We start from the raw sequence: 16,449 nt of genomic DNA, 5'->3' as shown, positions 1-16,449 counted from the left end.
AGGGCACCCCATCCTATGGGGCAAGATGTCCCATAGGGCACCCCATCCTATGGGGCACGATGTCCCATAGGGCACCCCATCCTATGGGGCACGATGTCCCATAGGGCACCCCATCCTATGGGGCAAGATGTCCCATAGGGCACCCCATCCTATGGGGCACGATGTCCCATAGGGCACCCCATCCTATGGGGCAAGATGTCCCATAGGGCACCCCATCCTATGGGGCAAGATGTCCCATAGGGCACCCCATCCTATGGGGCAAGATGTCCCATAGGGCACCCCATCCTATGGGGCAAGATGTCCCATAGGGCACCCCATCCTATGGGGCAAGATGTCCCATAGGGCACCCCATCCTATGGGGCAAGATGTCCCATAGGGCACCCCATCCTATGGGGCAAGATGTCCCATAGGGCACCCCATCCTATGGGGCAAGATGTCCCATAGGGCACCCCATCCTATGGGGCAAGATGTCCCATAGGGCACCCCATCCTATGGGGCAAGATGTCCCATAGGGCACCCCATCCTATGGGGCAAGATGTCCCATAGGGCACCCCATCCTATGGGGCAAGATGTCCCATAGGGCACCCCATCCTATGGGGCAAGATGTCCCATAGGGCACCCCATCCTATGGGGCAAGATGTCCCATAGGGCACCCCATCCTATGGGGCAAGATGTCCCATAGGGCACCCCATCCTATGGGGCAAGATGTCCCATAGGGCACCCCATCCTATGGGGCAAGATGTCCTATAGGGCACCCCATCCTATGGGGCAAGATGTCCCATAGGGCACCCCATCCTATGGGGCACGATGTCCCATAGGGCACCCCATCCTATGGGGCAAGATGTCCCATAGGGCACCCCATCCTATGGGGCAAGATGTCCCATAGGGCACCCCATCCTATGGGGCAAGATGTCCCATAGGGCACCCCATCCTATGGGGCAAGATGTCCCATAGGGCACCCCATCCTATGGGGCAAGATGTCCCATAGGGCACCCCATCCTATGGGGCAAGATGTCCCATAGGGCACCCCATCCTATGGGGCAAGATGTCCCATAGGGCACCCCATCCTATGGGGCAAGATGTCCCATAGGGCACCCCATCCTATGGGGCAAGATGTCCCATAGGGCACCCCATCCTATGGGGCAAGATGTCCCATAGGGCACCCCATCCTATGGGGCAAGATGTCCCATAGGGCACCCCATCCTATGGGGCAAGATGTCCCATAGGGCACCCCATCCTATGGGGCAAGATGTCCCATAGGGCACCCCATCCTATGGGGCAAGATGTCCCATAGGGCACCCCATCCTATGGGGCAAGATGTCCCATAGGGCACCCCATCCTATGGGGCAAGATGTCCTATAGGGCACCCCATCCTATGGGGCAAGATGTCCTATAGGGAACCCCATCCTATGGGGCAAGATGTCCTATAGGGTACGCTGTGGTATGGGGCACAATGTACTATAGGGCACGCTGCGGTATGGGGCACAATGTACTATAGGGCACGCTGCGGTATGGGGCACAATGTACTATAGGGCACGCTGTGGTATGGGGCACAATGTGCTGTAGGGCACGCTCGGTATGGGGCACGCTGCACCATGGGGTACACTATAGGGCACATCGGAATATGTGACACGCTGTAGTATGGGGTTTAAAAATTATGTACCATATACAGTCAGGGCCATAAGTTTTGAGAATGACACAAATATTATATTTTCACATGATGTGTTCCTCTGGTCTGTCAGATGTTTATCACATACAGAGATACAAGTGCAATCATATTATGGGGAGCAGAAGCTTTTATTGTCAGGTAGGAGGAGTTACTGAAGCGAGTCAGTATCTGCAGGACCTCTCCTTCTTCTCCAGGACCTCTGCAATTCTCCCTGGCAGCTCTCATTCACCTCCTGCACCAGATCCTGACTGATCGCCGTCCATTCCTGCACAATCACTGCTGCATTCTGTCACAATGTGTTGGGTTTTTGTTTGTCCCCCGTCTCCTGATGATTGACCACAAGTTCTCAATGGGATAAGATCTGGGGAGTTTCCAGGCCATGTCACACACAGCCCGCACCCCCCCATGTCACACACAGCCCGCACCCCCCCATGTCACACACAGCCCGCATCCCCCCATGTCACACACAGCCCGCACCCCCGCAACCCCCCCCCCATGTCACACAGCCCGCACCCCCCCCCCCATGTCACACACAGCCCGCAACCCCCCCATGTCACACACAGCCCGCAACCCCCCCCCATCTCACCAACAGCCCACACGCCCCCCCATGTCACACACAGCCCGCACGCCCCCCCCCCATGTCACACACAGCCCGCACCCCCACATGTCACACACAGCCCGCACCCCCACATCCCCCCCATGTCACACACAGCCCACACCCCCACCATGTCACACACAGCCCGCACCCCCACATCCCCCCCATGTCACACACATCCCGCACCCCCACATCCCCTCCATGTCACACACAGCCCGCACCCCCACATCCCCCCCCATGTCACACACAGCCCGCACCCCCACATCCCCTCCATGTCACACACATCCCGCACCCCCACAACCCCCCATGTCACACACATCCCGCACCCCCACATCCCCCCCCATGTCACACACAGCCCGCACCCCCACAACCCCCCATGTCACACACATCCCGCACCCCCACATCCCCCCCATGTCACACACAGCCCGCACCCCCACATCCCTCCCCATGTCACACAGCTGCCTCTTCCTCATCTCTCCTCCTCAGCAGCACATGGCTACTGCCGCCTCTCCCCGGGATCTCCAGGCTTCCTGTGTATACTCTAAAATTGCTCCTCCCACACAGGAGCATGGTCACATGGTCATGACGTCATCAGAGGTCCTTTAGACCACTAGGAAATAGCATCTACCGTCCTAGGTTTGGTATGTACTATTTCCCTCATGCCACTCTATATTATATGTCTGCACGTATACCAGGTGTGACCTAATACAGAGCATCCCCTGTAACACTATATACACAGGACTTATCCACTGCTGCCCCCCATATACACAGGACCTGTCCACTGCTGCCCCCCATATACACAGGACCTGTCCACTGCTGCCCCCCATATACACAGGACCTGCCCACTGCTGCCCCCCATACACACAGGATCTGTCTACTTCTGCCCCCCATACACACAGGAACTGCCCACTCCTGCCCCCCATATACAGGACCTGTCCACTGCTGCCCCCCATATACACAGGACCTGTCCACTGCTGCCCCCATATACACAGGACCTGTCCACTGCTGCCCCCCATATACACAGGACCTGCCCACTGCTGCCCCCATATACACAGGACCTGTCCACAGCTACCCCCATATACACAGGACCTGTCCACTGCTGCCCCTCATATACACAGGACCTGTCCACTGCTGCCCCCCATATACAGGACCTGCCCACTGCTGCCCCCCATATACACAGGATCTGTCCACTGCTGCCCCCATATACACAGGACCTGCCCACTGCTGCCCCCATATACACAGGACCTGCCCACTGCTGCCCCCATATACACAGGACCTGCCCACTGCTGCCCCCCATATACACAGGATCTGTCCACTGCTGCCCCCATATACACAGGACCTCTCCACTGCTGCCCCCCATATACACAGGACCTGTCCACTGCTGCCCCCATATACACAGGACCTCTCCACTGCTGCCCCCCATATACACAGGACCTGTCCACTGCTGCCCCCCATATACACAGGACCTGTCCACTGCTGCCCCTCATATACACAGGACCTCTCCACTGCTGCCCCCATATAAACAGGACCTGTCCACTGTTGCCCCCATATACACAGGACCTGTCCACTGTTGCCCCCATATACACAGGACCTGTCCACTGCTGCCCCCATATACACAGGACCTGTCCACTGCTGCCCCCATATAAACAGGACCTGTCCACTGCTGCCCCCATATAAACAGGACCTGTCCACTGTTGCCCCCATATACACAGGACCTGTCCACTGCTGCCCCCATATACACAGGACCTGTCCACTGCTGCCCTCATATACACAGGACCTGTCCACTGCTGCCCCTCATATACACAGGACCTCTCCACTGCTGCCCCCATATAAACAGGACCTGTCCACTGTTGCCCCCATATACACAGGACCTGTCCACTGCTGCCCCCATATACACAGGACCTGTCCACTGCTGCCCTCATATACACAGGACCTGTCCACTGCTGCCCTCATATACACAGGACCTGTCCACTGCTGCCCCTCATATACACAGGACCAGTCCACTGCTGCCCCCATATACACAGGACCTGTCCACTGCTGCCCTCATATACACAGGACCTGTCCACTGCTGCCCCTCATATACACAGGACCTGTCCACTGCTGCCCTCATATACACAGGACCTCTCCACTGCTGCCCCTCATATACACAGGACCTGTCCACTGCTGCCCCTCATATACACAGGACCTGTCCACTGCTGCCCCCATATACACAGGACCTGTCCACTGCTGCTCCCATATACACAGGACTTGTCCACTGCTACCCCCATATACACAGGACCTGTCCACTGTTGCCCCCATATACACAGGACCTGCCCACTGCTGCCCCCATATACACAGGACCTGTCCACTGCTACCCCCATATACACAGGACCTCTCCACTGCTGCCCTCATATACACAGGACCTCTCCACTGCTGCCCTCATATACACAGGACCTCTCCACTGCTGCCCCCTTATACACAGGACCTGTCCACTGCTGCTCCCCATATACACAGGACCTGTCCACTGCTACCCCCATATACACACAGGACCTGTCCACTGTTGCCCCCATATACACAGGACCTGCCCACTGCTGCCCCCATATACACAGGACCTGTCCACTGCTACCCCCATATACACAGGACCTCTCCACTGCTGCCCTCATATACACAGGACCTCTCCACTGCTGCCCTCATATACACAGGACCTCTCCACTGCTGCCCTCATATACACAGGACCTCTCCACTGCTGCCCTCATAGACACAGGACCTCTCCACTGCTGCCCCTCATATACACAGGACCTCTCCACTGCTGCCCCTCATATACACAGGACCTGCCCACTGCTGCCCCCATATACACAGGACCTGTCCACTGCTGCTCCCATATACACAGGACCTGTCCACTGCTACCCCCATATACACAGGACCTGTCCACTGCTGCTCCCATATACACAGGACCTCTCCACTGCTGCCCCTCATATACGCAGGACCTCTCCACTGCTGCCCCTCATATACACAGGACCTGCCCACTGCTGCCCCCATATACACAGGACCTGTCCACTGCTGCTCCCATATACACAGGACCTGTCCACTGCTACCCCCATATACACAGGACCTCTCCACTGCTGCCCCCATATACACAGGACCTGTCCACTGCTGCTCCCATATACACAGGACCTGTCCACTGCTACCCCGATATACACAGGACCTGTCCACTGCTACCCCCATATACACAGGACCTCTCCACTGCTGCCCTCATATACACAGGACCTGTCCACTGCTGCCCCTCATATACACAGGACCTCTCCACTGCTGCCCCCATATACACAGGACCTGTCCACTGCTGCCCTCATATACCCAGGACCTGGCCACTGCTGCCCCCATATTCACAGGACCTGTCTACTGCTGCCCCCATATACACAGGACCTCTCCACTGCTGCCCTCATATACACAGGACCTCTCCACCGCTGCCCCCATATACACAGGACCTGTCCACTGCTGCCCCCATATACACAGGACCTGTCCACTGCTGCCCCCATATACACAGGACCTGTCCACTGCTGCCCCCATATACACAGGACCTGTCCACTGCTGCCCCTCATATACACAGGACCTGTCCACTGCTGCCCCCATATACACAGGACCTGTCCACTGCTGCCCCTCATATACACAGGACCTGTCCACTGCTGCCCTAATATACACAGGACCTGTCCACTGCTGCCCCTCATATACACAGGACCTGTCCACTGCTGCCCCCATATACACAGGACCTGTCCACTGCTGCTCCCATATACACAGGACCTGTCCACTGCTGCTCCCATATACACAGGACTTGTCCACTGCTACCCCCATATACACAGGACCTGTCCACTGTTGCCCCCATATACACAGGACCTGCCCACTGCTGCCCCCATATACACAGGACCTGTCCACTGCTACCCCCATATACACAGGACCTCTCCACTGCTGCCCTCATATACACAGGACCTCTCCACTGCTGCCCTCATATACACAGGACCTCTCCACTGCTGCCCCCTTATACACAGGACCTGTCCACTGCTGCTCCCATATACACAGGACTTGTCCACTGCTACCCCCATATACACAGGACCTGTCCACTGTTGCCCCCATATACACAGGACCTGCCCACTGCTGCCCCCATATACACAGGACCTGTCCACTGCTACCCCCATATACACAGGACCTCTCCACTGCTGCCCTCATATACACAGGACCTCTCCACTGCTGCCCTCATATACACAGGACCTCTCCACTGCTGCCCTCATATACACAGGACCTCTCCACTGCTGCCCTCATAGACACAGGACCTCTCCACTGCTGCCCCTCATATACACAGGACCTCTCCACTGCTGCCCCTCATATACACAGGACCTGCCCACTGCTGCCCCCATATACACAGGACCTGTCCACTGCTGCTCCCATATACACAGGACCTGTCCACTGCTACCCCCATATACACAGGACCTGTCCGCTGCTGCTCCCATATACACAGGACCTCTCCACTGCTGCCCCTCATATACACAGGACCTGCCCACTGCTGCCCCCATATACACAGGACCTGTCCACTGCTTCTCCCATATACACAGGACCTGTCCACTGCTGCTCCCATATACACAGGACCTGTCCACTGCTACCCCGATATACACAGGACCTGTCCACTGCTACCCCCATATACACAGGACCTCTCCACTGCTGCCCTCATATACACAGGACCTGTCCACTGCTGCCCCTCATATACACAGGACCTCTCCACTGCTGCCCCCATATACACAGGACCTGTCCACTGCTGCCCTCATATACCCAGGACCTGGCCACTGCTGCCCCCATATTCACAGGACCTGTCTACTGCTGCCCCCATATACACAGGACCTCTCCACTGCTGCCCTCATATACACAGGACCTCTCCACCGCTGCCCCCATATACACAGGACCTGTCCACCGCTGCCCCCATATACACAGGACCTGTCCACTGTTGCCCCCATATACACAGGACCTGTCCACTGCTGCCCCCATATACACAGGACCTGTCCACTGCTGCCCCCATATACACAGGACCTGTCCACTGCTGCCCCCATATACAGAGGACCTGCCCACAGCTGCCCCCCATATACACAGGACCTGTCCACTGCTGCCCCCCATATACATAGGACCTGTCCACTGCTGCCCCCCATGTACACAGGACCTGTCCACTGCTGCCCGCATATACACAGGACCTGTCCACTGCTACCCCTCATATACACAGGACCTGTCCACTGCTGCCCCCCATATACAGGACTTGCCCACTGCTGCCCCCCATATACACAGGACCTGTCCACTGCTGCCCCCCATATACACAGGACCTGTCCACTGCTGCCCCCCCATATATGCAGGACCTCTCCACTGCTGCTCCCCATATTTACAGGACCTCTCCACTGCTGCCCCCCATATTTACAGGACCTCTCCACTGCTGCCCCCATATATACAGGACCTCTCCACTGCTGCCCCCATATATACAGGACCTTCCCCTGTTTGCCATACACTGCAGACATAGCTGATATATCATATATAGGAGAATTATTACCTCAGGAGATCATGTAGTCACCATGTCTCCTCATGCATCTGCTCCAGTCACCTCATACACTGCAGACATGGCTGATATATCATATATAGAGGAATTATTACCACAGGAGATCATGTAGTCACCATGTCTCCTCATGTATCTGCCCCGTCACCTCATACACTGCAGACATGGCTGATATATCATATATAGGAGAATTATTACCACAGGAGATCATGTAGTCACCATGTCTCCTCATGTATCTGCTCCCAGTCACCTCATACACTGCAGACATGGCTGATATATCATATATAGAGGAATTATTACCACAGGAGATCATGTAGTCACCACGTCTCCTCATGTATCTGCCCCAGTCACCTCATACACTGCAGACATGGCTGATATATCATATATAGAGGAATTATTACCACAGGAGATCATGTAGTCACCATGCCTCCTCATGTATCTGCTCCCAGTCACCTCATACACTGCAGACATGGCTGATATATCATATATAGAGGGATTATTACCACAGGAGATCATGTAGTCACCATGTCTCCTCATGTATCTGCACCCAGTCACCTCATACACTGCAAACATGGCTGATATATCATATATAGAGGAATTATTACCACAGGAGATCATGTAGTCACCATGTCTCCTCATGTATCTGCTCCCAGTCACCTCATACACTGCAGACATGACTGATATATCATATATAGAGGAATTATTACCACAGGAGATCATGTAGTCACCATGTCTCCTCATGTAGCTGCTCCAGTCACCTCATACACTGCAGACATGACTGATATATCATCTATAGGAGAATTATTACCACAGGAGATCATGTAGTCACCATGCCTCCTCATGTATCTGCACCCAGTCACCTCATACACTGCAGACATGGCTGATATATCATATATAGAGGAATTATTACCACAGGAGATCATGTAGTCACCATGTCTCCTCATGTATCTGCTCCCAGTCACCTCATACACTGCAGACATGGCTGATATATCATATATAGGAGAATTATTACCAGAGGAGATCATGTAGTCACCATGTCTCCTCATGTATCTGCCCCCAGTCACCTCATACACTGCAGACATGGCTGATATATCATAGATAGAGGAATTATTACCACAGGAGGTCATGTAGTCACCATGCCTCCTCATGTATCTGCACCCAGTCACCTCATACACTGCAGACATGGCTGATATATCATATATAGAGGAATTATTACCACAGGAGATCATGTAGTCACCATGTCTCCTCATGTATCTGCTCCAGTCACCTCATACACTGCAGACATGGCTGATATATCATATATAGAGGAATTATTACCACAGGAGATCATGTAGTCACCATGTCTCCTCATGTATCTGCTCCCAGTCACCTCATACACTGCAGACATGGCTGATATATCATATATAGGAGAATTATTACCACAGGAGATCATGTAGTCACCATGCCTCCTCATGTATCTGCTCCCAGTCACCTCATACACTGCAGACATGGCTGATATATCATATATAGAGGGATTATTACCACAGGAGATCATGTAGTCACCATGTCTCCTCATGTATCTGCTCCCAGTCACCTCATACACTGCAGACATGGCTGATATATCATATATAGAGGGATTATTACCACAGGAGATCATGTAGTCACCATGTCTCCTCATGTATCTGCTCCAGTCACCTCATACACTGCAGACATGGCTGATATATCATATATAGAGGAATTATTACCACAGGAGATCATGTAGTCACCATGTCTCCTCATGTATCTGCTCCCAGTCACCTCATACACTGCAGACATGGCTGACATATCATATATAGAGGGATTATTACCACAGGAGATCATGTAGTCACCATGTCTCCTCATGTATCTGCCCCAGTCACCTCATACACTGCAGACATGGCTGATATATCATATATGGAGGAATTATTACCACAGGAGATCATGTAGTCACCATGTCTCCTCATGTATCTGCTCCAGTCACCTCATACACTGCAGACATGGCTGATATATCATATATAGAGGAATTATTACAACAGGAGATCATGTAGTCACCATGTCTCCTCATGTATCTGCTCCAGTCACCTCATACACTGCAGACATGGCTGATATATCATATATAGAGGAATTATTACCACAGGAGATCATGTAGTCACCATGTCTCCTCATGTATCTGCCCCAGTCACCTCATACACTGCAGACATGGCTGATATATCATATATAGAGGAATTATTACCACAGGAGATCATGTAGTCACCATGTCTCCTCATGTATCTGCTCCCAGTCACCTCATACACTGCAGACATGGCTGACATATCATATATGGAGGAATTATTACCACAGGAGATCATGTAGTCACCATGTCTCCTCATGTATCTGCTCCAGTCACCTCATACACTGCAGACATGGCTGATATATCATATATAGAGGAATTATTACAACAGGAGATCATGTAGTCACCATGTCTCCTCATGTATCTGCTCCAGTCACCTCATACACTGCAGACATGGCTGATATATCATATATAGAGGAATTATTACCACAGGAGATCATGTAGTCACCATGTCTCCTCATGTATCTGCCCCAGTCACCTCATACACTGCAGACATGGCTGATATATCATATATAGAGGAATTATTACCACAGGAGATCATGTAGTCACCATGTCTCCTCATGTATCTGCTCCCAGTCACCTCATACACTGCAGACATGGCTGACATATCATATATAGAGGGATTATTACCACAGGAGATCATGTAGTCACCATGTCTCCTCATGTATCTGCTCCAGTCACCTCATACACTGCAGACATGGCTGATATATCATATATGGAGGAATTATTACCACAGGAGATCATGTAGTCACCATGTCTCCTCATGTATCTGCTCCAGTCACCTCATACACTGCAGACATGGCTGATATATCATATATAGAGGAATTATTACAACAGGAGATCATGTAGTCACCATGTCTCCTCATGTATCTGCTCCCAGTCACCTCATACACTGCAGACATGGCTGATATATATAGAGGAATTATTACCACAGGAGATCATGTAGTCACCATGTCTCCTCATGTATCTGCTCCAGTCACCTCATACACTGCAGACATGGCTGATATATCATATATAGAGGAATTATTACAACAGGAGATCATGTAGTCACCATGTCTCCTCATGTATCTGCTCCCAGTCACCTCATACACTGCAGACATGGCTGATATATATAGAGGAATTATTACCACAGGAGATCATGTAGTCACCATGTCTCCTCATGTATCTGCTCCCAGTCACCTCATACACTGCAGACATGGCTGATATATCATATATAGGAGAATTATTACCACAGGGATCATGTAGTCACCATGTCTCCTCATGTATCTGCTCCAGTCACCTCATACACTGCAGACATGGCTGATATATCATATATAGAGGAATTATTACCACAGGAGATCATGTAGTCACCATGTCTCCTCATGTATCTGCTCCAGTCACCTCATACACTGCAGACATGGCTGATATATCATATATAGAGGAATTATTACCACAGGAGATCATGTAGTCACCATGTCTCCTCATGTATCTGCCCCAGTCACCTCATACACTGCAGACATGGCTGATATATCATATATAGAGGAATTATTACCACAGGAGATCATGTAGTCACCATGTCTCCTCATGTATCTGCCCCAGTCACCTCATACACTGCAGACATGGCTGATATATCATATATAGAGGAATTATTACCACAGGACATCATGTAGTCACCATGCCTCCTCATGTATCTGCTCCCAGTCACCTCATACACTGCAGACATGGCTGATATATCATATATAGAGGAATTATTACCACAGGAGATCATGTAGTCACCATGTCTCCTCATGTATCTGCTCCCAGTCACCTCATACACTGCAGACATGGCTGATATATCATAGATAGAGGAATTATTACCACAGGAGATCATGTAGTCACCATGTCTCCTCATGTATCTGCACCCAGTCACCTCATACACTGCAGACATGGCTGATATATCATATATAGAGGAATTATTACCACAGGAGATCATGTAGTCACCATGTCTCCGCATGTATCTGCTCCCAGTCACCTCATACACTGCAGACATGGCTGATATATCATATATAGAGGAATTATTACCACAGGAGATCATGTAGTCACCATGTCTCCTCATGTATCTGCTCCCAGTCACCTCATACACTGCAGACATGGCTGATATATCATAGATAGAGGAATTATTACCACAGGAGATCATGTAGTCACCATGTCTCCTCATGTATCTGCACCCAGTCACCTCATACACTGCAGACATGGCTGATATATCACATATAGAGGAATTATTACCACAGTAGATCATGTAGTCACCATGTCTCCTCATGTATCTGCCCCCAGTCACCTCATACACTGCAGACATGGCTGATATATCATATATAGAGGAATTATTACCACAGGAGATCATGTAGTCACCATGCCTCCTCATGTATCTGCTCCCAGTCACCTCATACACTGCAGACATGGCTGATATATCATATATAGAGGAATTTGCAACATCCCCCACCGGGGCCTAGCCTTTTTTTTGGGGCCTGGAGGAAGCCGGGTCCAGAATACCAGAGTGGCTGACAGTTGCGGCCTAGGGCGCGCTGATGTCACGGTGCATGGTATGGGGACCGGAGGGCTGTCCTTCAGCCTGGCAGGTCTCCAATACGTGGTGTGTGCAAGAAATATGGAGGGAGAGGCTGATGTACTGGTTCTCCCTGGGGAAACCCTTGAGTGTCTGTAAGATAAGTCCCTGGGCAATGGATGGGGAAGTATGTGGTGGTAACAGCTGTATCCAGGGGTCAGACGAAGGCAACGTTGTGCAAATCAGCTTACAGTTATTTATTGAACAGCGGACAGCAAGCAAAGGGCCCAAATGGTCAAACTGCAGAATTGGATAGTGGGATAATAGAATAGAATAATAACTTTATTATCCCCATAGGGGAAATTATTGTCACTGAAAAGAGCGGCATGTTGTTACATAACTCCTCTGATTCGGATAAATACACACACATACAGATAAACATGTATAAATTACAATATAAAAATTAAAAAGAACATCAGCTAAGCCAATCACAGAAGGGATAAAAGAGAGCTTAAATCTGTTAGTTTTACATTTAAGCTAAAGAAACCTGTCACTAAAAGTTCTGCGGCGCCCATTAGGAAGGGTTAAATTCATTACTTAAAATCAAATCCATTTTTGGTCAACATTCTCGAACATAAAATTGTTTCCCACTTTCCCAACGGGGCACCCACGATGGTGCTCGGTACTTACAGCTTACCCCTGCCATTCTAAATGGTAGGTTTCCTTTAAGACAAAGGGTCACATTTATTTAGCTGGTCCTGTCGCGATCTCGTGGTGCGTTGTCCGACGACACAAATCCTTTTTTAAGTTCTGCGGTTTGTCCAAATCCATCGGGTTGTCCGACGCGCCCCCCCATTTCTGTTGTGTGAAAGCCTGCGCCGATGCGCCAAAATCCGATCGCGTGCGTCAAAATACCGGGGCATTTCGGTGCAAAATGAAAATTGTCGGGAAACCCAGCAAAAATGCGCCGACAGACCCTTAGTAAATGAGCCCCAATGTGCTCCCACTGCACAGGTGGTAGCACCTTTCCAATCACACTCCAGCTTACAATTCAGCCACAAAATTGGATAGTTTTTTTTAAATTTGAGCTTTTCTCTAAAAAGAGCTTGTAGGGGTTCAACATTGGCTGACAGTGCGTCATCGGGGAATCTAGAGAGTATCAGGTATCGGAAATTGGTATCGGAAATTGTTAGTGGCTTTTAGATTGCATATTACCTGGTCAGAGTTGGCTCTAGAAGCAGTACATGAGGCCAGACACTCCGGAACATGAGCCAAAGGTATCTATGAGTTGAATTGCTCTGGGGAGCAATATAATGCGAGGCGATCTTCTGTCTCTGTAACCTTGACCCCTTTGTAATGCGGGTCTGCTCTAATACGTAGGGTCAATGGGGCAATAGCCAGATTTATCAAAAGGGGCAACAAGGAGCACCCCTGACGGGTGCCCTGTAGAAGAGGAAAGTAGGAGGAGCACTGACCGTTTTGTCACCTGCATATTTAGGCTAGCTGCATAATATTACTGGCCTCCCACCTTAAAGGGAACCTGTCACCAGGGGCCTCATTTTCACTAAAGACAGGTTGCGGAAGTCCTTCACACCTGCAGTGCACAACTGGAGAGGGCCACCATGACCACCTACCTGGACCTCAACATAATTATAGCATTCGCTTTCTAAGTTATTATTGCACGCCCTGACACATTGTATGGACAGAAGGCCTCTGCTGTCCCCTCTGTGTATTGTCCCTTTTAAATACAGAACACCTTCTGTTGCTATATACTTATCTCTTCTGTTTCACCTATATGTAGGAAACCCTCACTGTCCTTGTAGAAGGTGGTTTAGAACATTACATTTTTTGCTTGTCCACCTCCAAGCTTTCTCTCCCATCTCCCTCATAGTCATACGTGGTTGGTTGAAAGTTTACATGCACTGAATGAATAAAATAAGCTTAACTCCCCCCCCCAACACGTTCTGTTGGAGGCACGAGTACACATCAGATTGTTACTTAGACCTAAAAATGTCAGATTTAGAAATGTTTAAGCTAAAATGTATGTGGAAATTCTGATAACATGTCTGGACATTCAGGCTCCTGCAAGAGAACAGTCATTGACACACTTCATCCAAAGATGGACCAAGAAAGAGACACCGAGAAAATATTAAACCTCACCCTGAGGATCATCTACCTGCTGACCGGAGAGGTAAGGGATTCTGGGTAATATATCACATGACATCACTCTTATCTGTAGTAATAACACAGGACATGACCGGAGAGGTGAGGGATTCTGGGTAATATATCACATGACATCACTCTTATCTGTATTAATAACACAGGACATGACCGGAGAGGTGAGGGATTCTGGGTAATATATCACATCACATCACTCTTATCTGTAGTAATAACACAGGACATGACCGGAGAGGTGAGGGATTCTGGGTAATATATCACATGACATCACTATTATCTGTATTAATAACACAGAACATGACTGGATAGGTGAGGGATTCTGGGTAATATATCACATGACATCCCTCATATCTGTATTAATAACACAGAACATGACTGGAGAGGTGAGGGATTCTGGGTAATAGATCACATGACATCACTCTTATATGTATTAATAACACAGAACATGACTGGAGAGGTGAGGGATTCTGGGTAATATATCACATGACATCGCTCTTATCTGTATTAATAACACAGGACATGACTGGAGGGGTGAGGGATTCTGGGTAATATATCGCATGATATCAGTCTTATCTGTATTAATAATCCGCAAGCATAGTATAATTTCGCCTAATTCCCCTGGGCCCCCCTCAGGCCTCTGTCGCCCATGCTACTATATGCATAGGCCCCAGGGAGGATAGAGTAGCTCTGTATGCAGACAATATGATACTGTTCCTTTCTAATCCCTCCACTTCCCTACTAAGAGCCATTGCTATCATTGATAGCAATGATTTGGCGAACTGGACCAAATCAGTCTACCTGCCACAAGGAAACTGGGTAGATGAGGGGTTTGGGGAATGTATATAGTGTTATTCATCTGGATCCCTCTATACACAGGATTACATAGTAACAAAGAAGACTTCTGATAAGTCTGTAACCCCCTGTGTATCTGGAGGATGGAGGAGGCAGAGCCCCATCATGGAGCCTCCATCACTGACCCCTGAGAGGGACATGGAGCAGAAGATCCTGGAGATCACCTATAAGATGATAGAGCTGCTGAGCGGAGAGGTGAGCGCTGCAGGGAATGCTGGGACATTATACAGGGGGTGATGTGTCTGGGTGATGTGTCTGGGTGATGACTGTGTCATTGTGGGTGTCAGGTTCCTATAAGGTGTCAGGACATCAGCGTCTATTTCTCCCTGGAGGAGTGGGACTACATAGAGGGACACAAGGACCAGTACCAGGACCTCATGATGGAGGACCACCAGAACCTCACATCTCTGGGTAAGAGGAGAATTTAAAGTAAAGTTAAAGCACGTTTCATGGTGCGCCGAGCACGTATCATGGTGTGCCGAAGCGTGCTTGAAATATAAAGAATAAAACAATTTAATAAGGAATACGGCGGTTACGAAGATATGCTCCGGCATCAGCTCACCCTGAGCTAGTTCAAGGTATTTGAGGGTTATAACTGCCATTATAAAGTGGTAGGTTTCCTTTAAGAGGTCAGGTATGAGTGCTTGTATATTACCAGAGAATTGGGACACTTGAGTGTTTGGGCACTTGAGGTTCTATGTGGTTACATGTAATGATATGCACCTGGGGCTTATAACCCACATGTAACACATGTCCCTTGTTGAGAAGGATCTAGTAGTACTTGTAGATCATCAGCAAAGACAGCAGGATCTTTTCATGTAATGTAAGAAGAATGGACCCTCAGGGGTAGGGATGTAATAGTACCACCCTCTGGTGGAGCTGGTTCTTTACTGTAAGAGCTTTGGATGTGTAGAATAGTCTCCTCAGGAGCTGGTTCTTTACTGTAAGAGCTGTGGATGTGTAGAAT

At 50.0% G+C, this 16,449-nt stretch overlaps 2 protein-coding genes across 6 annotated transcripts in view; one reads left to right on the top strand and one right to left on the bottom strand.

The window, feature by feature from the left end:
- LOC140106026 (uncharacterized) overlaps positions 1–16,449 on the bottom strand; it is a 582,332-nt gene that overhangs the window by 190,272 nt on the left and 375,611 nt on the right. The window lies entirely within an intron of this gene.
- Positions 2,830–16,449, top strand: part of LOC140106080 (uncharacterized) — a 29,266-nt gene continuing 15,646 nt past the window's right edge. For both annotated transcript variants that reach the window (XM_072130291.1, XM_072130290.1), the window contains exons 1-4: positions 2,830–2,905; positions 14,531–14,643; positions 15,507–15,677; positions 15,770–15,893. In XM_072130291.1, the coding sequence (XP_071986392.1) occupies positions 14,572–14,643; positions 15,507–15,677; positions 15,770–15,893 (367 nt within the window). In that variant the 5' untranslated portion in view covers positions 2,830–2,905; positions 14,531–14,571. The remainder of the gene's footprint in view (positions 2,906–14,530; positions 14,644–15,506; positions 15,678–15,769; positions 15,894–16,449) is intronic.

Source organism: Engystomops pustulosus, chromosome 11 (genome assembly GCF_040894005.1).
Source record: "Engystomops pustulosus chromosome 11, aEngPut4.maternal, whole genome shotgun sequence".
NCBI classification, from domain to species: Eukaryota; Metazoa; Chordata; class Amphibia; order Anura; family Leptodactylidae; genus Engystomops; species Engystomops pustulosus.
The sequence above is the reverse complement of the archived record's forward strand: the minus strand, read 5'-3'. Positions and strand labels throughout refer to the sequence as shown.